The 25,491-nt window shown below is 44.8% G+C and overlaps 1 protein-coding gene across 2 annotated transcripts in view; it reads right to left on the bottom strand.

The window, feature by feature from the left end:
* Window positions 1-286: 286 nt before the first annotated feature.
* Window positions 287-25,491, bottom strand: part of LOC119403407 (uncharacterized) — a 714,971-nt gene continuing 689,766 nt past the window's right edge. For both annotated transcript variants that reach the window (XM_037670349.2, XM_037670353.2), the window contains exons 19-30: window positions 21,893-22,072; window positions 21,116-21,256; window positions 20,550-20,616; window positions 19,584-19,675; window positions 19,206-19,303; window positions 17,806-17,923; window positions 16,603-16,736; window positions 15,842-16,055; window positions 14,101-14,286; window positions 12,714-13,942; window positions 12,381-12,468; window positions 287-8,815 (exon numbers count right to left, since the gene is read on the bottom strand). In XM_037670349.2, the coding sequence (XP_037526277.1) occupies window positions 8,519-8,815; window positions 12,381-12,468; window positions 12,714-13,942; window positions 14,101-14,286; window positions 15,842-16,055; window positions 16,603-16,736; window positions 17,806-17,923; window positions 19,206-19,303; window positions 19,584-19,675; window positions 20,550-20,616; window positions 21,116-21,256; window positions 21,893-22,072 (2,844 nt within the window). In that variant the 3' untranslated portion in view covers window positions 287-8,518. The remainder of the gene's footprint in view (window positions 8,816-12,380; window positions 12,469-12,713; window positions 13,943-14,100; window positions 14,287-15,841; window positions 16,056-16,602; window positions 16,737-17,805; window positions 17,924-19,205; window positions 19,304-19,583; window positions 19,676-20,549; window positions 20,617-21,115; window positions 21,257-21,892; window positions 22,073-25,491) is intronic.

The raw sequence follows: 25,491 nt of genomic DNA, 5'->3' as shown, positions 1-25,491 counted from the left end.
AAACAAAAAAAAACAAGCATTTTGTGGTCAGTTTATGGCATTTATAAAAGTGTACCAGTTTTTTCACCCTAATCACCGAAATAAATGGTTCCAACACTTCATCTAAGCGAAGCAAGAAAGATGGTACCGAAGCACTGCGTCGAGTGGTCTGTCCCTCCAGTCACTGACAGGCGACTGGGCAAGTGGCTTTACGGGGGTTAGACGTTTGTGTTGTGACGTGCTTCACTATATTTAGGCTGCCGTTTCTGAGCAGACCAGTAAGCAATCGAGTACACCAGGACACAGGTGAGAAACCACGAAAATCTCTTTATTTACAGCGTTTTTGCAAGGAGGAAGAAAGTAGGTTCTATACATCACATGTTATACAAAATTTATTTGCAAAGGAAAAACTTTGCAAAGCTCGTGCATTATAGTGCATCATACTTCAACAAAAATTTTAAGGCCACATAAAAGGCCGGTCCACAAAGTGGCGACATATTGTCTATTACGAATTTTGTAAGGGTAATAAAGCCTAATTTTTACCAAAAAGAAAATAGAGGTAAAAAATAATTTCTCTAGAAAGCCATTGCGGTAAGCACTGGGCGCACGATAGCTGTTGATTATCATGACCATTACGTCACACCGGTGCTTGAATTGTGCGCGCTGCAAGCGAAATTTTCAAAAGACCTTTCCAATATTGCGCGGTCGAGCCGTGACCAGAACTTTGATGAACAAAGCTAAGAATACGAAGTGGAACGGCACGAAGTTTTCTGGGGCTCCAGACGAGAGTACTGAAACGATCATTTCCCTTAAAGGTTGAAAGTAAGTTGCGTATCCCCTTGGCTTAGATGCACCTTATTTGTATAGCTGTGCGCTACGACCTCATGAGATTTATTGCAGATACAAAAACGAAAGAAAGCGAGAGAAGAAGCTTGAAGAAAACCGCTATAGAAATTTAATTGCACATTCCTGATATCGAGCTTAAGTATGAGGCCCAGTTGAAAACTCATTTTTAAGTGAATTTTCTTTCCTAATCAGATGAACCACTAATTAGCAAACATCTGGTACGAAAAAGAATTATATTCCTGCATTGTTTTCTTGAAAAAAAATACAGCGATATTTGTAACGTCATTCCGTATCTGTGAACCCAAAACTTATTAGGCTACACTAGTTTCATATGTGACATATAGAAGCATGAATTATGTATAGGACAATGTTTTTTTAAGGTTAAACAGGCGATGCGAAACAGAAAAACATTATTTTAGCTGTGCTGGCAAATTAGCCTTCTCCAATAAAACAACAAAAAAAGAACCGCTCTGCTCGCGTGAAAAAAGCAGGACTGATAATGTCGCCTTGAAGTTCCTGTACCAGTTCGCCGTACTGCCAGATTTTCACGGCAGTTGGTTGGGCCGGGTTAACTTTTTGTCGGTAAAGACAGACCGCAACATTTTCTAAAAGAGCCAGTAGTCTACGTCAGAAATTATCAAGGACTTGTAATGTGCCAAAGCGGCCAAACGAAAACAAAAATACGCGGAAATTCGTGATGCGACACCGACGCAATGTCACACGCGCAGGCGAGAAATTCACAAAATGTAAATTTGACGTGCATTGTATCTTTTGATAATCGATCTATTACAGCGAAACGACAAATAGCCGAGCTTTGAAAGAATGCCTTATAAATCAAAAGTGATCTAGTGTTTCTCTTTAATTTCTCATCAGTATGTGGTTCGCAGAAGTAATAATAGTTTAAAAGCATTTGCAGTACGTTTCCACTTATAATGAAGGTAGGCTCTGACGACGTTCAAAGATACTGTACGCAATCTGAAGGCTTTTTTTTCCAATTAGGAAGAGCGGATTGCCTTCTTCGTTTATGTAATATTCTGTAGTTCTTGTTTCCCATCTATAGCTAGCATTCGTAATGGTCGCTATACAGTGTGATGAAGTTCTCTTTCAGAGTGCAAAGGTGAGGAAAGCACACTTTTGCCGGGAATCAATATACATAGAAAAACCACAGTGCGCGAAAGATCTGGTCACGCATATGGTTCACGAAGTGCGCTGAAGCTTTGCAATGTGGAGAGTGACTGCCGCATTCTGAGGTCGAGTTATGGAGCAGAGGCAAGAAATAATAGAAAAATCGTCGCATTTTGCGGAGTACTGTCATTCCGTAAACGAATGTATGAATGGCACGACTTCGTAAAGAACAATCAAGGAAACCTACGTGGGCCTTCCGCCCTCAAACTTGGCCCACATGACGTTCTGTGTCATTTCAGCAATCTAAACAGCTAGGCAAGGTCATCACAATAATATAGAACGTGCTCTTCGTAACAACCGAAACTTGCCGCACAAGCCTTTGGTCGCTCAATACGAAGATTTGCCGTCGTATTACTGATGCTGCATAACAGGGCCGTAGAGAAAGACGGGCAAAACCAGACAAATACGAGATCAGGAACAGAAGGTCTACGTAATATTTGGTGGACTTTAGCTCCCTTGAATGTGTTTTGTGTGCGCTGCAAATTAGAGGTGTGCACGGGCTCCGGGTAGCCCGAAAGCCCGAGCCCGACCCGGCCCGCGGGCCGGGCTCGGGCGGGCCGACATATTTTCACCTCGGGCCCGGCGCAAAGCCCGACTCAAGCCCGAAATATAGAGAATGAGCGGGAATTGTTTTCCAGCACGCATACAGCGCCTTTTCCGCGACCGCCCTTTACCGCTTTTCCTTTCCATTCGCTACTTTAAAAGGGGAGCAGGTAAAGCACTGCCTCTGTTGCACTCCGACAAACAGAGAAGTAAAACCACCTGAGCTAGCGACGGCGCCACGCGACTGTTCGCGTTAGATTTAAGGCCAAATCCCATATGAGTGAAAATGCACGCGACAGCGAGGAGCGACCCGACGTAGATCGCCTTCGTGCACGCTGACGCTTGCATGGGCATACCCCATACACGTGACGGCTTCGGCGAGCGAACTCCATTGTTGCTGGCATGAGGCCGTCTACTTGTATAGCAAAAGTGCCGCGCTGTCGTAGGTATGCAATGGAAATAAAATATTTGTTGCATGTTGGTACGTAAAACGTTTACCGTTGTCTGTTTACTGTGCATAATTATTACGTTATTTGTTGGTGTACAGCTGATGTGCTTAGTACGTCGCTGATGTACATCCGGTTCGGGTGTTTTGTGACTGCAGCGACCTTTAAAAAAAAAAAAATTACAGCATATCCACGGGTGAATGATGAAGAGCTTGGGCGAAGCTCCTGAAGCAATCATGTGTACACCGTGAAATGTTCAGTGGTTTCGCCCAGCAGTAATCAAAGCGATACGCCACTTTGATTATTTTTCCTTTTTCCGTTTTTCCTTCTTTTTTATTTTTCTATTTTTTTAATTTTTATGTTTCATTTATTTTTATTTTTTATTTTTTATTTTAATTTTTTTAACTGCAGTTTGGATGCATCTCTATGGGAAAGCGCCATCTATTATACTGTTCGGAAGATACTGCCGCGGTTACGCCTAACATGGGACAAGGTTAGACTAAGAGGAGCTACGCCCCTAAAAGCCGGGCCGGGCCGGGCCGGGCCCGGGATTGTGTTTTCGTACGTCGGGCCGGGCCGGGCGGGCTCGCAGCCCTTTGCCGTCGAGCTCGGGTGGGCCTTCGACAAAGTCAGCGGGCCCGGGCCGGGCTCGGGCTCGGAAATACGGTCCGTGCACAGCTCTACTGCAAATGCGTAAAATCTGTTTGTTGATATACGTATACTTCTCATTCTCCGTTCTCTTACACACCGGTAAGATTTAAACAACCTGGCTTTTATGGGATAAAAATCTTTGAATTTGAACAGATTACCTCCTCGCACTTTTTCGGTCATGTAACACCGTACAACTTTTTTATGTGGATTTGTTTTAAAGCAACGTTTATTGATTAAAAAAGCATGTTTTCTTTTAAATTTCCTCATTAAGCTTCCAATAGCATTCAGATCTCTGTAGTTATGTATAATTGCACATAGCAAGGTCTCGGCTATGAGTTTGCCAAAAATACTGCTCTGCTATGATGGGTATAAGTAACCTAAGAGTGCTGATGTGAAATACACATTTGTGAAACACATCTAAAATAAAAATAAGAGACACACGCTATAAAACTGTGATTTCCCAAGAAAAATCTGCTCTGCAAGATACACTAATAATCCGCATTGTTACCATTTACGGAAAGTATTTCTTTCCAAAACTTAGCTCTCTGCGTTAACGATAATGGGGAGTTAACAAGGAAGCGGACTAATGCATACAATATATGTAGTTTCTACCAAAGTATAGCAACATTAGGTTCACGCTCGTTCATTCTTACTTGCATAGAACAACTATTTATCCAGTGAATAGAACGCTCAAAATGGAAGTACGGTACAGGCAATCTAGCAACGACAGGAGAGGCACAACACATATTTAGTGCGAAAGTGCTTTTTGTTTCCAAGGCGGCCTACAGTTTAGCAAATGCCAAGTAATGCCAGTGATTACTCTTGAAACAATGAAATACCTCAATCCCGTACAATTACCATCGAATTATGGTGGCGCTCACTTCGCTAAGGAGCAAACCCATCAAATGGTTCACAAAGAAAGCGTCTTGATCAGTTAAGATATCCGGTTGACACTTGGTGAATGTTTAGAATTCCCTTTATCTTTCTTTTCTACAGGCAAGAAACTGTAATGCCATTGAGAATATTGATCTCGACTTTTACTGTAGGTATGGAAGAAAAAAAATGCAGACGGGATGTAGCATCCTATGTGCATTCCAATTTCTAAACAAACCGAAGGATATTACGCAGATAGAACAAAGCGTTGTTTAATTCCATCGTAAGAAAATTGCATCAGTAGCTTTATTCCGTAAGCTAATTACGATCAATCTTATTACAATGCTAATACTATTTCTGCATTTACATTTTCATTTTAGCAATATTACTTAACCGGGTGGGTTGCTCCATTCTGTTGATTTCTGATCACCTCTCGCTCATAATCGGCCGGGTGATCTTACATTCAGTGAAAAGTGAAGGCTGCAGTAGAGTCTCTCTCCTCCCTCCACCCAAATATATACAGAAAGCGTGATGCGCCCAAGAGGCGTCCTTCTTCGCTTTGATGAAATAATTTTTTCGTAAGTGGCACGGGCGCGAAAAACAGGCGCCCTATCGTCGCTCAGAATCATCGAGCACGCATCATAATAGTCACGCATCATGCGCGCGAGCCGCCAAAGTTACCCGATCTGGGAACGAGGACGCTACCTCGCTGCACAAAGGGTCGTTCCGAAATGCGATAGGAAACAGAGATGTCCTTGACTTCTTGCCGAAACTTCCTCTTCGCCGACACCACCTCCCTCCGTGTATGAGTGTAAGCGCCACCGGCGAGATAGATGTATTAGGTGTGGAAGAAGCAAGCAAACAAGAAAGCTACCCTGTAGGGTGACAAGTTCGACGACAGCGAAGCGCTTAGAAAAGTCGAAGGTACCAGCCAATCGAAATAAGGACCATGACGTCATCGAAAGCGGTCCGTTAGTGACACATACAAAAAAAGGAAAGAAAACTTTGGAAAGTCATCTCATGAAACTTCTACCTTGTGCGTGCAATATATGACTTGACAATAAAACTGCGGTTTCTTCATGAAAAATGCGAAATTCGAGTTGATAATAGATTGCTGGAATTTTTAGGACACCGCTCCTTGAAGCATGTAGACGGTTTCAGGCGCCACAAAGAGCTGCGGTTTCATTCAAATAATTCCTTCGCGGGGTGTCACAACTAATATGCGACAGTTTACGACATTTACCACTAGCGCGAGCTTCATTGAATTTTGTGCAAAAAGAATTTCTGGTCTTGCTATCGCGCATATACTGGAATGCGAACCACAAGCCATGTCAAATGTGAGAGGCCTGAGTATTCGGCGACGTACTCTGCACGAACATGAGAACATGTTACACAACGAATATATCGGAAGTGAGAAAGATATGAGAACAGATTACACGTCAATAGCAAGTTTTACTTAACGACGTGGTATACTGAATGTTCTGTAACATTCTGGCATGTTAGGGATGCTATAGTTCCGCCTCGATTTCGATAGGTACTTGTCATGTATACAGCATGCTAGAAGGACAGACAACTGGTCATGCTGTGCCTTGATGAGTGGAAGAGCAGCGACAGGAACAACCCACTGAAGAATGAGGTGACATGGCTGTTGTTTGGACACCACGGAAATACGCATGCAAATATAATGAAAACACGCTTTAACAAAATTAAAAGTGCCGGACTGTCTGTCAGCCATCTACATGCTGCAGATATCCGAAGTGGCTCTGCTATACCAAAAATGAGCATGCGCTGCAGATATGCGAAGTGGTTCTCTTGTACCACAAATTAGACATGTACATGCGCACTTTGCACACACGTCGTCTATTGCTTTTACGTGGTGTTCTTATGCCACGCGTTTGTCTATACCGATATTGTTGCTACTTTTCTTCCTGTTTAATTTGTACACGATTATCGGGTGCTTTACACGTGCAGTCTCGCCGCCTTTCATTGATAAACTGCATTTGGGTTGCAATCACGTCACAGTTTACTTACCATATTAAATTTTTCACTCTTATAATTAACGACATCGTTACTCGTCAACGACGCATGCTGTCACCTCCTTTTATTTCATTGTAACGTTTTGTGTGTATTTGCCTTTTTACCCTTGCACTGCTGTTACGACAACGTACCATTACATCATGGTAACACTTCGAGTTTCACACGCGTAATTTCATTAATTCCGGTTTGCTGGACAGTTAGATAAACATCAACGGCCACGACTTTCTGTAGAGATGTCAATCATGCCGTTGCGACTTCCGCGTGGGGAAAATTTGTTAAATACCACAGCACAGGTTCTAGGTTTTAAAAAAAAAGAGCTGACATAAAAACGGGAAAACGTGATTTCTGCATAACGCAGAAAGACGATTCCAGCATGCTGTCACTGCGACGGATGCAATGTGCACGACGACACAGCCGAGTCGCAGTCTGTTTTATTGTTACCCTCCTCTCATTTTAAATAGCAGGCAAGGTTAACACGACTAAAACGGCACATTTTGAAAGGGCGGTCCTCCCAGGACTCTAACTCAGTACAAGTGCTTAGGAAAGAGATGAATAGCCTACGCAAAAGTTAATGCTGCGTTAGCACAGGATAACTTGTATTAGCACACACTACCAACACTCGCCGTATATAGGTGATATGGAAAGATAACTTGCTTATCTCTAGCACTACCCAACCTCGAATAAGCGATACAGTGACAAGCTTTTCTTTTTTTTTTTTTGCGCAAGCAAGTTAAGGAACCTGCTAAGCGGAGAAGAGTGAACTTGAACTGACAGTTCTGTAACGGAAAAAAAGCGCGAGAAATGGGACAAGAAAGAGCGGACAGCGCGCTGACCTTACTCCTCTCGTTCCTGTCTTATCTCTCGCAATACTTTTCCGTGATGGTTACACAAGTAAGATCAAATTTATATGTTTTATGCAGCAAGAAGAGCTGCCTCTTCCCGCCCCCGTAAATGAACATCAGTGCGAACTGCAGCCAGGCCGAATGCAGTACGCATAAGCCAAAGACGGCGGCACAGCCGGGGCGCGGTCTAGAGAGCGCTTACGAAAAAGATAACTTTGTGAATTCGTTCCCGGCAACAAGAAAAGAGTGACATATTCATATTAGTCCTTCTTTGCTTTACGACCGAAATTAGAAAAAAGGCTAAGAGGAAGACCAAATGCCCCGCAGACTACAGGTTTGAAGGACCCTACTATATTCCCCTATTTCGGTGTTTAGGCCTATATTCAGCACCGTTTTTATTCAACATATACATATACGTCAGGATTCCCACCAAGTGCGCAGGTAAGCGTGGCATTCACAAGTGGCAAGTTTTCTTTAATCGGCTAGCAACAGACACGCACAGGCGCGTAGATGAAAAGTACACGACAGAAGAAAAGTCGTTGCGCTGAGTGGCCGAGTATAGTACACGAGTCGCACGTGCTGCGCGTCAGACACCATACACGGTCAAAGAAAACCCTGATATCTCGCAGTCGCAATATCTGCAAAATTTGTTGAAACACAACCGATTCAGAAAAGAGCGTCAGAAAGAGAGCGGAGCGAAGAGTTAAAGATACATGAACGGATACATTTAGTTTACTTGGATGAAATTCGTTAATTGTAACTTTATGCCAGTTGTATTCCGAACACACTTGTAACGGATCATAACTTTAGTGTCATGACTACTACTACGCCAATAGCTCAGCTTGAATGCTCCACAGCGCTTAAGAATGCTGATGAAACAGAGATCGTGCGCTGAGGCGAGACAGCGCTCTTTCGTAACAAGAACCCCTTCATAAAGGATGAAAAATACTTCCTTCCAATGTCTAAAACACACAGTAATCCATCCGAGAGAACGCTGATAGGTAACATATTTTAGCTTACAACTTCAACACACGTACACGCAGCGTTCATCCACTCTAAGAGCGTGGAGCAGCCTTCGGCGAGAGTCCGAGTCAGGACCACGCGCGAGGCGCTTGATTAGCTCTTTTCAATGCTCTTGACAAACATGCTCTGCATGCGCGCCAGGCGCGCGCCCATGGAGCTGGTTGCTGCTTTGGGCGCGTCGAGCAGCGGTCTGCCGCGGCCGCGCTGCATGAGGCCGCCTCCGCAAGGACCATTCGCCATAGCCACAGCTCCTCCGTCCACGGTCCGCGCCTGGCCGTTCGTGTGCGCGACTGACACCTTTCGGGGCAGTCGGGACCGCGTGTACGGCGATGGCTTGATCGTGTTGGTGTATGGACAGACCTCGATCACCGGATCGTTTGTCCAGAGTTTCTGCAGCAAGACCACAAAAGGAAAATAAAAAGCAACTCACAAAACAGGGACGACGAACGACGCAATTATGTACTGTACGTCCTCAGCATGGCACTTTTTATGAGCGCGTGCTTGAAAGAAGGGACTGAACACGGCATTTTCTTTCGTACACAAACATCTTAAAATTTACCACTGACGCTCACCACAATTCTTCTTCGAGAGTTTAACGCAGTGAGAACTATGGCTGCTTTATCATTTTGAGTTTTATGAAGACGGACGGGCGCATTTGGTTGCGTATATTCTATGTTTTCTGTTACCGGCCCATTCCACGTGTAGCTGCTGCCTTGCGCAAAGCGCGCCAGAGTGTCTGGGAAGATTCCAGATTGTAGATCATTTTGTTAAGATTGCGCACATGACGCGAATAGTCAAGATTATTCCAGAGCTTGCGCGACCACCAGTGATAAGGCTGGAATATTCGATGCGTGATGTATAAGAGACGACGCATCCCTGCGATGTTCGGTTTTATCGACGGCCGACGCTCTGTTCGCCGCTATCAGTATACAGTGTGTATTGCCGTAGTTTGACTTTACGTTTCCCGGCCACAAGTTAGGCCAAATAAAGAGTTCCATCTTGTACACGCCGACTGCTGCCTTTGGCGACGTCACGACCCCGTGACACCAGCGAAGCAACCGGAAACTTCAGGGCCCACAACAACGCGGCACAAAGATACTAAAAGTTCACCGTTGTTGCGAAACAAGGACACTATATATTACAGGGCTGCCCAAAGGTAGGTGAACAGTACCAAGTAGAGCGGGGCACACTGTCCACATCGCTGGGAAAGGCAACCGCCAATAGGAGTATGAGCAAAGAAAGGAATCGTGTTGTTGCATTCAGTATTCGTGTACAACTGCCATTATGCAATTGACAACGAGCCGAAGAACACTAATTTGACCCAACTAGAAATGTCAATGTTCATCTGCAGCTGAATAAGCCCCAGTGAGAAATCTGAAACATCCTCAACGTCAGAGAGAGTACGAGTGCGTCAGAAGATATCGAGGCAAGATTATGCAGTATCGGCCTAGAATGACTAAGCCATCGCTGCATCTCAAGGTATTCTTGCGTCGGTTATTCAATGAGACCTTAACCACATCGTTGAATTCAATGTTCCTCTTCCCGCATTCCTTAGTTATGCCTCCCCTTCCTTCTTTTATCTGTCTGAATAACACGCATTTTCAGTGTACAGGATGTTGCACCTAACTCGTGAGGAGCTTTAACAGTTCATCGCGCGTACTACGAGAAAGCCACTAAATTAATATTTTTATTGCCATCTTGAGCAACTCAGAGTACTGATTTTATTGTGAACTTAGGTAATTATTTGAAAATGTGGCTTGCGGTCAGAGCAATATAATTACTGGGGTTCTCATGAAGGCCGCCTTTCGTCGGACATTACCTAATCAGCAATACGACTGTTGCATCCGTGCTGCCTGCGAAAGCCACAGCCCGCCTTACGGTTCCATGAGTTACAGAAAAGAGTCGTCATTCAACAGTGGCCCTATAACCGGCGACCTAATTATTACTTAACGAGGAATATAGCCCAAAGAATGCAAATTTACACCGAGGTATCGGTATCAGCCTTCAGATCCACAGGCACTGTTGTTATCCCAGTCTGCCCACTCACAATCCAGCTCCGAGTGTCCCATAGGACGACAACTATGGGAACACAACTTGCAGCCCTGTGTGCTGCTATTACTCACGTCGCGGAAGCCCGACATCGGTAGTGGGTAGTCTTCTGCGATTCGAAGGCATCGCTTCAAAGCCTTCAATCGGCTTTACGGCGCAGGGCACATGAATAACTAGTAAACCTGACAAAAGAAGTTTTTTATCAAGCTCTCTCGAAGGGACATGACAGCATATTCCAGTGGCTGCCGGGACATTGTAACATCGTTGGTAATGGTGCCGGGTTTGGCCATGAGCGAACCCAGACATTTCCCAGGCGACTGTCAAGAACAGACTTTGCGAAAGGCCTCCATTTTCTTGCTAACGCAAAGAAGCCAACTTTGCAGAGCTACCTAAGTGCCTCAAATTGTTGCCTTTGTTGACTTCATCCATCGCTGAAACTACTAACACCATCGCACACCTCAAGGGCGGCATTCAAGGAAGCATACTATTCTCGTACTGGAATTCCAGACAATGTCGTTTGCCATCCGTGACGCTGCTGCAACGGTGAAGAGACAATACAAGACGATATTACGTTTTTGTGATCATTTCACCGCCGAACGCGATGTTCTTCCAACTCTGCTAAAACGAGCTCGACCATAGACGATTTTCAGTGCAAAAGAAATCCTCGGACCGTGGCCCCAAGCGTCGCGAGCCGCAAGCCAGCAAAGCGACGTGGGCACTGTTACAGTTTTTAAGATCGACCGGCGCCACTGATCGAACCTAGGCGTGATCGACAGCCGCACATGTTCGGCCCTGATAGTACTTCTCACCCTTTCCCCTCTTTAAATCCTTTCATCCCCCTTCCCTCAGAGTAGAGTGGCAAACCGGTCTGGTTGACCTCCCTGCTTTTTTTTTCTTTCCTTCTCCTCCTACGTAATTAATGTCAATTTTAATTCAACGAACATTCAAGTTATAGTTTTAAACGCAAAATCTATGGTGCAGAAGGTAAGAGCCTATTACAAATAAGAACATGATTGATTTTTGCGATGATAGCTCCTGCGGTTTTAATCTTTTCGTTCTGAATACAAAGTGCACGAGATCTGACAAAGTATTTTGTGACTAGGCGCTCGCACGCAGCGACATTATTGCCTTCAAACACGCCGCGAACGAATGATCCATACTGCACGAAGGCCGATAAATCAGCCTTGAGCAATGGTGACGGATCGAATGCCAAAGCTGATGAACCAGTTGGAAGCACATGGGGACATGCGATATACGATAAATAGCATAAATTATTTCCTAACGCTCTTTGAACGTTTTTATACTGTCTACAGATGGCGGAAAGGACGATGAGGTTTTATCGGCGTGACGATGCAACAGAAAATGCGGGTGTGGTCACCGCCTGTATTTTTTAAAGACGATAGTCTTTCTTGGGGAACTTAAACGCAGAAATGTTGGTCTGTCTGTTTGTCTGTCTGTCACCCGATTCAGCCACCCGGCCAAAGTTGAACCACTTGCTTACCACCCAACCATCTTGAACTGGTACGGCTGTTCATACTTGTGAACGTTGTCGATCAAAAATTAAATATTACGCATATCTGAGGCGCAGCATCACTAGGTAAGTATTAGGTGGTGTGTTCCTTTAATAGAAAATACATCGATACGTAATTCTAAAGACCCTAGTTTCTTAAGCTGCGCTGAAAATGCGGCTGCGCTGGAGTCTTTACGCCGTACGATGTTATTCACTTTCACCAAATGCATTTCTTTGAAGAAATATCAAGCAAATCTCACGGAAAAACAACACACATTTGACCTTGCACAAATAATTCAACTGTATCAAATTAGGCTATGACTGATTACGAGAGATAAGATGCTGTTTTGCTCTAAGAGCTAACATCTGTACCATTTATAGGTAGTACTATCTCACCTCTTCACCTTCTTCGGCCCACTTCAAAACGGATTCATCGTCTCCGTAGCATCCAGCTCCGCTGATAACTATAGAGCCACCTTTGCGCCTGAAACAGAAAAAAAGAAATCCAATACGCAGGCACAGTAGTGATGAAGCGACCAGAAGCACTGTTCAGAATCAATGTTCACGGCTGCATAAGTGCTCAGCATAAAGCTAGGAACAACAAAAGCGGACGTGGTGTGCCAAACTACGCACAAATGACATACGAAGCGCTTTAATAGGAGCGATGAGGGCAGGGAAACTGTTGAATCATCTGCACACAACACAAATACTTAGCGGAGAAGCACCTACCTCAGTTCAACGAGACAGCGGATGGCCTTGTCAGAGATCTTGATCCTCTCCTGCACAAGCATTTCATATGCATACTGTGGGTCCATGCTGCTAAAGGAGATGTTGCTGCCTAAGTCACTGCTTGGCTGGTTGCCGTCGTACGAAGGTCCCTCGGGCCACTCGCTAGTGGTAGCTTCATGAGTGGTGGACGTTTCGGCACCATCATCATTCTCCGTCCAGAAAGATCCCGTGCTAGAGCGCTCTTCCTGGCTGCCCATAGTGAGGTACACTGTCGGAACGGTTAGCCGTTCGAGCAACCGCTGTGCCTCTTCGCTTGCGAAACAGGCCGATGCAGGGATCACTTGCGAGTCCTGGCCAGTCAGAGAGGGTATGCCGTCGTCAGCGTACTGCACAAAGAAGTCGTCGAAGTCGTAACTGTCGCTCGTCAAGGATGAACTGAGCGTGTCCCGGCTGAGCCAGGCAGGGAGGCAATCGACGCTGGCGTTGTGTCGTTTCAGCACGTGGTTGAGTGTGGTATTGGTGGAGCTCCATGAAGACTGCTTCCGTAGCGGGGCCGCCAACTCGATCATGGACACGCAACTATCAGCCGTCCGGAGACTCCACTTGCGCGAGTCTTCTTTGCACACTTCGGTAACGGGACAGATGCTGATATCTGATGGATCCATAATGCGCCGGCAGATCTTTCGACCAGGAGACGATTCTAGACAAAGTTGGCCTTCGACGAAGCTTTCGTTCCTCTTTTTGACTTCTCCGCCGTTCAAGTGGCTCTCTACCGACGATTCTATTTCTTTCGCAAAAACGCTCGACGTTACGAAAGAATTACACTTGCTGCTCCGGCTGTCTCGGGTAGCCTGTTTGTCTCTAAGGTCACCCAGTTTGCGTTCGGTCGCGTCTACTGTCGCCTCCTCCTGTGTAGCGTCATCAACCTCTTTGACACCGTTCAGCTTAGTTGCGCTACGCCTCTTAGAAGTCGGGGAAGATTCCTCTTCTGACGTATTCCTCGGTGAAGATGACAGGCAACTGGTGGATTTGCTGATGACTGTGCGGAATGAATGCTGGCTGCCACTCGTATCATTCACGCCATCGTCGCTTTTATACGCGGTCAACGTGGCACCCGCAGACTTCGTAACAGTCTTGTGGGTGGATGGGGCGTAGCCGCTGTCGTTACGAGCTTTCGCTTCGGATTCCTGGCCTGCGATCCGGTCGTCGATTGTCGGCGAAGGTGCGGGCTGTAAATAACAAAATGACAGCGCCAATTAGCACAAGGTAGGGCAGAGCAATCAATAAGTACAAAACAGCAATATAGGCAGAAATATCGTCAATATAGAAGTTGTAATTACCAAATTTAGCGCCAATAACCAGCGGTAAATAAATGAGAGTCACTTACTACGAACTTGGCGACCGACGCAACTTCGGTGCTCGAATCGGTCCTGCAGTCACTTGCGGCCGAGCACCTCGGCAGCAGGTGGTAGATAATAAGGAAGCCCTGAGCTGTGCCCACCAGCACACTTCCTGGCAGAGACAACAGGGCCGTGACGCGCGCCGGGTTCAGCTCGTTGTCTTCCTCCTGTTGCTGCAAGATGGAAAGGACAGAGTTCAGCTCGACGAATACGGACCCGTATTCACATACACCCCCACAGGAACACGCAAAAGAGCTCTGACGCTAGCAATGTTTGCAAAAAAAAAAAAAAAAAAATCCTGATATCTAACATACTAAATGCGAGACCATTTTTTTTTTTTTTTGGCTACCTACCGCTACCCACTTTGGCCTCGATACCATGACTCTATAATAATAATTACGAAGATCTAGCTCCTCTGAGTTTCGAAGACGCACCTCAACAAAATTTAAAACAGCACAAAAATCGGGTGACCAGTGGAAGAAATATGGACACAGAGAATAGCACTGGCCTTGAGGATGCTGTGTCTTTCTTGGGTTCTGTGTCTCTTTCTTCCAATGGTCTCTAGTCTTTTGCTGTGTTCTTTATTCCAAACATGTCGCATCAACTCGCGAAAGCTTTCCTTTTTCTGAAACGTGTTGTAGCGGGGAGAAAAGCGAAGCCTTAGCTTGCTTCTGCCTCTGCTTTTCGTCATACCAGCGTGGTGACTGTAAGTTCTCGCATTCGCGTTCTGCGATTAACACGGCTGATAAAACTGTGGACCTATTTCGTGTAGAAGGGTTGCTGTTCGGTCGAGTTGTTGTTCTATAACTGCAGCATGTATTAGCGCGACACATATGAGAAAAGAACCGCGACACACACGAAGAGAGAGATATAGGCGCTACACTTCCAACTGTTTATTTCATGCCCTTCAAACTGCTTCCTATATACGCACGAAAAACACAACTCATCTTGCACGTGCTCCTAATCCAAGGTACATCATTTCCTTTCCCGACAAAGAAAAATCGGTAAAGGACTACCTGTCTCTTCGTGTGTGTCGCGGTTCTTTCCTCATATGTGTCGCGCTAATACATGTTGCTGTTTCCTGTAGTAGTCATTGCTATCATTATCAACACGCCCAAGCATCCACTTTAGATATTTGTTTCTGCTTTATTTTTCTTTTCGCCGATGGCGAAAAGAAAAAAAAAACACATACTGCCCTATACTGCACCATCCAACTTAGAATTGTAACGACGTGTTAGCCAACGGCTACTTAAGCAGTCTATCCGTCCTCTGGCACTAAGTTACCAACCCATCCTCATCTGTATATATTAATGAAACTCATCCAACCTGTAACAATATTGCTGCATAATAAACAACGGTCAATCCCATATTAGAAACTCAGGAAGGCCAGTCTCTGTAGTACAACTGCGTCACTCCTCACAGTACTCTTTATAAAACTAATGTTCAGGGGTGCATGGAAGACACACGAAAAAAATAAACTGAAAAAAAAAAACACGAGTAATATCTCACCTGCAGGAGCCTAATGCTATGACGCTCAATTTCGCAATTCGCAGGAATAGAGAAACTTGTCTAAGTTTACCAACGCTGACATTGAACAAACGATGATATATTAAACGAAGAAAACGTAAGAGACATAAGCATAAATGATCTAACCACAGTTACATGGCTTAAACGAAGAACCCACATTAAATGATGGTCTTGTTTGACAGCATATTCATAACCACTAACCCTGGGCGAGCGAGGGTAACGGTCATCGCGCACGTCATACAGCATCTTGCAGGTCAGGGCCTGGGCATCCCATAGCTGCAGCACGGAAGAGCCGCGCAATGCGAGCCAGACGCAATGGTCGGTCGCGGGGTCCTCAGCTGAGCATGGCTGGAGCAGCGATATGTAGTCCAGGCTGCTGGGCGATACTTGGAACTGGTCCACCGTGTCCAACGTCCTGCGCCGCAACAGATCAGGACTCGACAATAATTTGCAGGTCCGCACAGGACAAGCGATTTGCACCATGTAATAAGGATAATCTTGACAATTGCTTTCATCACATCATCGGTTTATTACAAGTGGAACATGCTGCGCTATCACCTATCGTTATTTTATGGTGTCACACAGATGCTTCTCATAGCGAAGCTTCAACCACTCAACAATGTAGCAGGCTAAGGACATGGTAATTAAATATGTACAGAGGATTAATGACAGTGCGTGATACAACAAGCGTATAGTTCACGCTAATATGGCAGTGCACTGGGAGTTTTCACTAAAGAACGCTACTCATCCGCTCAGACAGCGGGGAAATAACAATCATACATAACTACAGTGCTGTCGAACATAGAAATCATGCAGACTTCGGCGACATTACTACATTGAATTTCAGGATATTGCAACCTGCCGCTGAAGGATTTATTCGGCGAGTCACGCTGCCACGCAAATCACTTTTTTGCACAGTTTATGGGTCTTGTTTCAGGACAGTAAAAAACCGCAGCACGCACCTGGCGCTAAGAATAATGATCCTGTTTCCCGTGGCACACCAGAGCCTTTTGTCAACCAGCTTCAAGCAGGTGACAGGACTGCTGCCAATGTGTATATATAGAACGTCGGGCTTCTCCACATGCACCGAAAAGTTCTGCAAAAGAAGCACATCCTCTGTAATGTGCACAGCCTCAGATCAACAATGAGAACACTGCACGTAGGCTAACTCTTTTGTCATGCGGGTTAGCACGCGACAGGAGTAAATCAGCCTGAAGCAATTAGCTCCATCGGCATTCACGGCCTCCCCATCGAATCCCAACCAGTTACAGCGCCTTGCAACCGAAGGTCTCAGGTCACCGCACACGTTTCCTATACCGGTAGTCTCCTATACCAGCAGAACACGAGAACAGATATTTTTTAAAGGCTTCTATGCGGATTTCAAAAACAAAATAAAGCTGATGTTCTTATTCAGATTTATTTAGCCGCGTATAAGCCCGTGTGTCTTTCATAGGCGTTGGGGGTCAGAAGCATTCCACTAGCCCCCCCCCCCCCCCTACCCCCCTTTTTTTCCCGAAGTCTTTAGCTTCCATGTATACATGAATAAAGACACGCATACAAGCACACACACACTTCAACGCATATAAGGAACTCGGATCTACCTGTATACACCTAAAATAAAATAATGGCTACGCCCCTGTCGTATTTACATCAAGCGGCATCTAAACAGAAATAATACGTTTGCAAGCGTGACACGCATAAAAGGCGCCCTAGAATGCCCTCTATAATATTCAATTGAATTAGTTGGTTCACAGCTAATGCAAGTTTAACAAGCAGAACTGAAAACAAGGTACAAATGGGAAACAAACGTCATTGTCTGTCTACCCTTTGTCCCGTGTTTCCTGCTTTGCTTGTGAAACTGCCATTGGAAAATGCTGGAAACTAAGCCTCGAGAGGCACGGGACACTCTCTACAAGAGAGCACTTCTGGATTCGACGTCGCCAACAAGTGAAACAGGTGACACAATTGCTATGTACGAGGCATAGGATTGTGCCTATATTTGGGCCTCTCAAGGGGCACATACCTGTCTACAACGTCGCAATCAAATTATGCATCAGCTGAGTTACCACTATCGCATGAACGAATCCTACTCAAAAATATAATACATCGTGCTGTTTGGCTCAGCTAAACGGCGATGTGATGTTACCCGCGAGCCTTGCACGTACCTCGATGACAGCCATGGTACCGTCCGCCAAGCCTGCAAACACTTGGCACTGGTCGTCCTCTTCGTAGGAACAGAGGCTCAGGACAGACTCATTGAGCTGGGCTTCCCACTTGATTTCTCTGTACCAAAGAAATAAAGGTATCGCTTCACAAATCGACAAAAGGAACGGAGGAAAATACACGGCAGCGTGACCAAGCACTCAATGAAATTATCTACCAAGATAATTCTCATTCAGTTAAAATTAACGCTCAATAATTTAATGCAGCATACTGTACAAATTGAAAGAAAGAATTTTGTGATAAATTCTTCAATTTCTTCCACCACATCAACAAGAAAGTATGCCCTACTGGAAGCCTTCATGTATATTTAAAAAAAGGAAAAGCACGAGAGCACGGTATAAGATGCAACTACTGCGTAAAATCTAATCTTTCAAGAAAAGAATGATAACTATCGCTAAAAGCGCCTTTAAACTCACGTATAACTACCCGTCTCCTCTCGAACCAGTTAGATAAGTTGGTGTTATGAAATTCAACAGGGAATCAATTCAGCTAGAGCATCATTATGCTGCTTGTCATGCGTCGACTGTAAATTAAATGGCTTGAGAGTAAAATATCAGGGGCCGAATTCACTAAAGTCTTTTTTTCGTAAGTGCTCCTCGCCATTGGCTGGTCGCCTTCTCTAATGATATGCCAAGCGTAAATACATTGAGGTATAACCCGCTACGAAGTATAAATGATCCGAACTAACGTGTTTCGTGTACTTAAAGCGCTCTAAGTGCGGAAGCTTGATTTATTATTTTTTTTGGTTACAACCTAAAAAAAATATATAAGCTCCGCCCACAGCCACGGCCGTCCCGCCCAGAGATTTTTCATCGATGATCCGTTCAACTGCGCCTGCTCATTTCTGTGACGTCGAGAACTTTTGCGTGTTTAAGAAAGTTTATTACACCATACCCCTATACGAACGTACCTACGTTGGTGTCGCTGATTTTAGGACGAAAATGTTAACGTCCTGGCAAATTTTGTGATTCTGACATCATTGTTCAGCCAAACGTAATATTTTAGACAAGAACGACGAACTTTTAATTTCCAATACGCGTAGTATTTACATTACCGAAAAGTACTTACGCTTCGAACGGACGCCAGCTGGCACGAATCTCTTACACATACGAATGGCAGACGCGGAGCGGTTTTGAGGGTGGAAATAATATTTTTTCTGATGTTGTAACCGACTACAGTTTAGTTCGACGCATTGAGTTCCATCGTCACTTGGCATTGACTTTACCAGTGATGAAGCCTTCTGCAGTTATAATTTCGTATCATTCCGCTGCATTTTGCATCGCTGCTGCGCTACATCACCTCTGGAGGCGCGTGGCGGACACGCTGCCGCCCATGTACTAACCTGGTGCGTGTGCTGTATGCGTGCACGAAGTGTGACAGGGTTCCCAGCAGCATCACATCGTTGCCCAGCGCGTGCATGCAGATCACTCGAGCCTCGATCTGCGAAAATGGAAACTCCATTGCACAAAAATATGCTGCTTGGGCTTCAATTAGGAATACCTAAGCAGTGCAATTATCAGCACTGTCTCTCGTTAAAGTTTTTTCAGAAAACGTGGCGAGTAGCTAGCAACGCATAATGGCAAGCTTTCGCGCAACGCTACAAAAGCAAAGAGCGACTAGTTGCTACTGAAGTTAGATTCAGCATCTATAAATACCACTTTATTATTCTCTATTAGAGAGCAGCATTACGCAGCTGCATATGCGAGGCTTGCTTCCTTACCTCAATCTTCAGTCTGTACATCACGCTGTCTTCACAGTTCACGCGCGAAAGTCGGGTCAGGTTAGAGCTGGCGTGACACACCCATATCGTTTCTGCAACATAAACATATGGCACCACGATATTAGAAAAAGAAAAGTTACCGACGATTACGATATTCCCTATTGCGACATGTGAGCGCTGCTCTAGGCGTGTTTTCATTTGGCGATATAGTCAGGACAAGAATCTGAGAGAGACACCTGAGTGGGTTCAGTTGCAGACTGCTCTTCATTTTGTTTATTATAGTAGTTATATTAATTCTTGTTATTTTTTTGTTTTCATTATTATTTTTGTTGATATTTTTCATTTTTCTTTTTATTGTGCGATTGTTCGAACGGTGGTCAGCACGCTGCATGACACTCACGTCAGCTATATCGCGTGCCTGGTAATAGACCACTCTATTCCGTAAGAAAGAGCTATGGCATGGTGAGATGCGACTACGTCAAGATGGACTGGCAGTATAACGCGGACGTCATTTTTCCCAACGCATTCTACGACACTGTGTATTTGATTTCCATAAAATATGCGCTGGCTAGTGACTTAAAATCTGCCAAAGGTACACAGACTTTCAGAAGTCTTTATCTATTATTTACATAATTTCCCGTTCTTACTAGTGCGGCTTTTCGTAAAATAGTAAAAAAATATGCCAATGCGAACTTTTCAGTGGGTACTATAAGCGTAACCCCCCCCCCCCCCCGCATTCCTGCCCCCTGAAATCAAATCCTGGCTGCCCCTTTGACGGGTACACATCGAAAGCAAGTTATAACGCGCATATGAGACGGCTAAGCTATGATAAAAGGGGGAAAAAAAGATAGTCGAGAGCGGGAGCATAAACGCAGGATAGTTATGATTCATAGTGCTACCCTCCGTGCATCCTTGCACCTTCAGAATCATTTACCCCGATTGATTTTACCCATTCGAAAGCCTCACCTGAGTCACAAGCTGCTGCGCATTCAATGATGAGCGCGTTGTCACCGTAGTAGCTTCCATCGGTCGCCTGTTGAGGAATGAGAAGCAGTGAACATAAGCAGTTAGCATAAGCTACAGTGACTTCGCGCCAACCTGTAGAACTGATTTGGGAATATTATAGCAGCCATTTGACGATATTTACTTTTACTTTACTGATGAGGAAAGCATATAATGTCGATCACTAAGAATTAAGCCAGTGCGAGCCAAGTAACAAACCCATAAGTAAGAACAAAGAACTGGTGACCGAAACAAACCCCACAGATACCAATGGACAGACAGATAATAGTGGTCAGGCCGCGTGCCATTGTAGATGTTAGACAGAAACGCTTTCAAAAAGCAACCCCAACGACAAGCAGCATACTTACACACTCAGTGGCTGTCTAAACACCTGGTAACGATATTCCCTGGTAACTTATATTCCGCTCAATTCCGAAACAACAAAGCCGTAACCTCAGCATTGGGAAAGTGCAAAACCTTGAAAATGTTGTCTCCAATATGCGACTGTTAATAAAAAGAAAGTATCTCACCACTGTGTTATCTCTGGACAAAACACTGTGCTTTTCAAGTTCCCGCTTCTTCGACTGTTCCCTGAGTATCTTTTGGAAGCAGGCCTGCTTTGCGGCGATGTCCTGACGTCTTGGAAAGGGCTCCAAATCTTCAAAAGCAACCTGTTCAAACACGACAAAGAGACATTCAAAAAAGAAGAGCGGGAAAGGCAACATGAACATTAAATTAGTCTCGGTATTTGTGGTGCCAGATCGGCTAGAAAATTGAAAAGTTTCGCAGCCCCAAAGTAAGCAAAACAAGGACGTCGGGTCTGATCCAAGAGTACGCCTATCGGAGAGAGTCTGCGTTTATTGCGATAGAGGGCCTAGGTATTTGCTGTGCCTGCGAGAAACATAGTGAATAGCGAAAATTTAGATGAGACCTCCTCGATATAACCGAACATTAATAGGCATTATCAATTCTATGATAATTACGACAGCAGTTCCTTCCTTGTACCTCAATAAGGCTCTGATTCAGTATTCGACTTTTCAAGCTCATGCCTCTCAAGTGAAAAATAATACAAGCCCACATGAAAACGAACCGCACATAATATGGCGTCAAACCTCAGCTTTAATGTTTCTTAATTGTAACTCGTCATTGCTATTGCGGAAGGGGGGCGGGGCATGGGCTTAACCTTTGGACATCATCAGTTTTCTTAGCAAACGCTGGGCCTTGATCAGTGCCATGACAACTACTTCGACCGTTATCAAAAGCTCGCTGATGATGTTATGCTTATCCCTCCATATGTATGGCATCACCTTGATGAGCATGTCCACGTCGTAGCAAAGACGGGCGATGGACTTCAGCTGGCGCATGATGGATACCGTGTCCTGTTTCGTGAGCAACACTTCCTCGTGCATCTTGAGGATGGCCAGCGAGAAGCGGAACAGGACCTTGGGGCCCTCCAGTAGGAAGCAGTCCCAGATGCGTAGCAATGTCTGCGCGGAAATGTATAGGTCATGGCTCACAGTTACAAGCAGGGATGGGCAAAGATACTTTGAAATTGTATCGCGATACGATACAAGATACTGAGGCAAGACGTATTTGAGATACAGACACAAGATACCACAGCAGTGATTGTATCCTATACGATACATTCCAATTGTATCTTAAGATACTTCGATACATTCGCGAATTTGTTATTATATATCTCCATAATGTCGCACTAAACGCCTATGCACCAAAATGTCCGCTTGAAAGTTTGTTAACTGCGACCAATTTTGTTTTATTTGAATGAAATGCCTGTTTGTGTCTCAAGAACTTTGCATTTCTTCCACAAGGTATATTAGTTTTATTCCGAAAAAACTTATTGGCGTTTCTTTAGCTATTTAGCACGACAGCTCTTTATACGCTTCGCTGATTGCGGTTTTTGCTTGTCGCTTTTGTAATTGGTGGCAGTCGCTGCTCTGCTTGCCGATGAGCTTGTGGCTTGCCATCTAATCACAAGAACTTCAATAAGAAGCCTCCGCACGATGGTGCAAATAGCACTGTGGAGTTCTACCTTGCCTGTAAACGTATTACGGTTTTCGCAATACCGGATCACGAGGCAGGTGTACAGAAGCAAGAACGCTGGCAGCGACATTCTTTTCTACGCATCGTGTTAACATAGAGGACATAAAACTGCAATCACTTTTGCATTCTACTTATCTCCTTGCGGAAAGCGTTCGTTAGCGACGTACTCAGTAATGCGCAACTTTTTAACAATTTTTCTTCTACGAGAGAGCATCTGCAGCCCAGAAACGTCTCAGGACACCGCCGCTATTCCCACTATATTGCCACTTTTATATCTCCAATTACCTGGTGATCAGTGCCTGTAAAAGCATTTAGGAAGCCTAAAAAAAGGAAGGCAAATATATCTAAGTAAAATAGATAAGCGATTCCGTATCAAACACAGTGAATAAGATATATAGAAACCGATACAGGCGGCACACCCAAGAGCTAATAATAACTGTTGCGTTTTGCGTCCCAAAACCACGATATGATTATGAGAGATGTCGTAGCGGAGGGCTCCAAAGTTTTTGAGAACCTGGGGTTCTAAAACCTAAATTTAAGCGCATGGGCTTCTAGCATTTTGACTCCACCGAAATACGGCCGCCGCAGCCTTCGGATCAGCAGTTAAGCACCATAACCCCTAGACCACCGCGGCGGGTAACCCCTAATAGCTGTGGCAATTAAGCATTCAAGGTAAGACCACAGAAAATTAAGTGCCAATGAAAATAGCGCAATACCACTCGTTGGGACGCTCATGAGAAAAACGGAGCATTTGGTAGAACAATGTCTCTCCAGTCCCTTTGCCAACATCTGTAAGATGGCTCCTAATAATTTACGTTATTACAAAGCCAACTCAATTTCGCTGTTTTACTATGTAATACGCAGAATTTTTGTTACTGGATACCCCAGGCGCACCCGGATTATTATATATTTGCTCTCAACATCGCCTTTACGTAACAGTAAGTTCAAGAGGACTACAGGTATCTAACCTGTAGCAGAAATGACGCAGACAGTTAAGAGTGAGAATAAAGCAGAGAGTTTATCATGTCAGCACGCTAAAGACATATTGCCGTAAGCAGACCAGAAAAAACAATACAGACACATAGGTAATGTATGGGTTAATGTATGGGACTCCCCCTCCCTCATTCCCTTCATTATAAGGGAGTGCGACTATTTCATTCATCTTACTTCATTTACTATGGGTTAAAGGAGCACTGACACAAAAAAGTTTCTTTTTTGCATCCTAGTTCGCTCCAGCGCGCGACCGTAAATTATTTGGAGACGTTTTATAGTACCCAGTTGCAACTTCGGTTACAAGGAGCGTCGAGAGAGGCGGGACCATGTTGGTTTCCTTTGTAAACACAGCTGGCCACTGTCCACACAAAGCAGTGACGAGCGCCGCGCTCGGAAACGCGTGCACGAGAGCGCCGCGTTGACCAATGCGGCAGAGAGCATACGCAAAGAGCATGATAGCCAACATAAACTCGTGACGTAGGCGCTTGTTCGTAGTTTACATTAAAACCAAGTTGGCATCGATACCACAAGGTGCTCTGTTTCGTGCTCAGCTGCATGGTGTACACTTTAAAATTGATCGCAAATATGTTGTGGGCCATATTTGCCGCTGATATTCTGTAGATGGATGAGTGTCCACGCAAATCTATCGCACAAGTTATCTCGCCTTCAAAATTTTGCGCCAGTTCTCCTTTAAGGACGGTCTTACTTTTACAGCAGAGCTATTATGCTCGAGGTGTGCCGTGTGTCATAGAAAGATAATTATCATAAACATGAGCCGACACGCGCTCTCTTCGTCCTCTTCTGCTTCGTTCCCAGAACGCGTGCTCCGATTTGTCCGGCGTGGGATGCGGCAACGGATGGGCGAGAGAACGAGTACAGAGGGAGAGAGAGAGAGAAAGAGATAGAAAGAACGAGAAAAAGAAAAATTGTTGGCGAAAAAATTTCTTGGCAAGGCGAGATTCTAACCCGCGTACCCAAGATCCGAAGGCGCGCGTCCTAACCACTTGGCAATCCAGGCACGCTAGCAGAGCACAGCACAACCTTATATAGTATAGTATAGCAAGGAGGTTGGAAAGGGAAGTGAGAGATGTGAGGGTGAGGAGGAAAAGGAGGAGGGGGGAACGACTACAGCGAGAGAGCGAGAAAGAAATAGCCAGAAAGAAAGCAAAAGAGAGAAATAGAAAGGGAAGAAAAAGAGAAAAGATAGAAGGCGACAGAACGACTGAGAGAGAGAGAGAGAGAGAGAGAAGGAAGGAAAGACAGAAAGAAAGAGAAAGAGATACAAACAAACAGGCACATAAAAGAAAATAGAAGAAAAAAAAAAAGAGAGCAAGCAAAGCCATGTATAATACAGTATAGCAAGGGGTGGGAAAGGGATAGGTGAGAGGGTAAAAGCCTAGCCAAGCCAGAAACAGCTAGGTGCCCAGCAGCTCTGCTGTGACCAAGCCTTGCGCGACTTCGTGCAAGCTGCGTTTTTTATTCCTGAAAACATACCTTTCATACAACTAAAACACGAAATGGTAAGACAATGTTGGCAAGAAAATCTCGCTCTCACAAGGCAGGATAACTACTCCGCAAATGAAATGGCTCTAACTAATTAAGGAGGATACAAAGAGAAAAAATTGGAGCCTGAATTAACAAAACTTCTTTTGTAACTGCCGTCCGCAGTTGGTTACCGCCGGGGTGATTGACGCGTTATCCATGGTACCGATCGCTTACACAAATGGTCGCTGCCCGAAAGGCGGGCCGAAGAGTTTTGCCTCGGAATTTTATGAATTGAAAAGCGTGGATATGGATCTCGAAATTTCCGGTCTACTAAAAAGTATTTGACATGTAAATAAAACAGATACCC

This window comes from Rhipicephalus sanguineus, chromosome 1 (assembly GCF_013339695.2).
Source record: "Rhipicephalus sanguineus isolate Rsan-2018 chromosome 1, BIME_Rsan_1.4, whole genome shotgun sequence".
NCBI classification, from domain to species: domain Eukaryota; kingdom Metazoa; phylum Arthropoda; class Arachnida; order Ixodida; family Ixodidae; genus Rhipicephalus; species Rhipicephalus sanguineus.
This window is presented reverse-complemented; position numbering and strand designations above follow the sequence as displayed.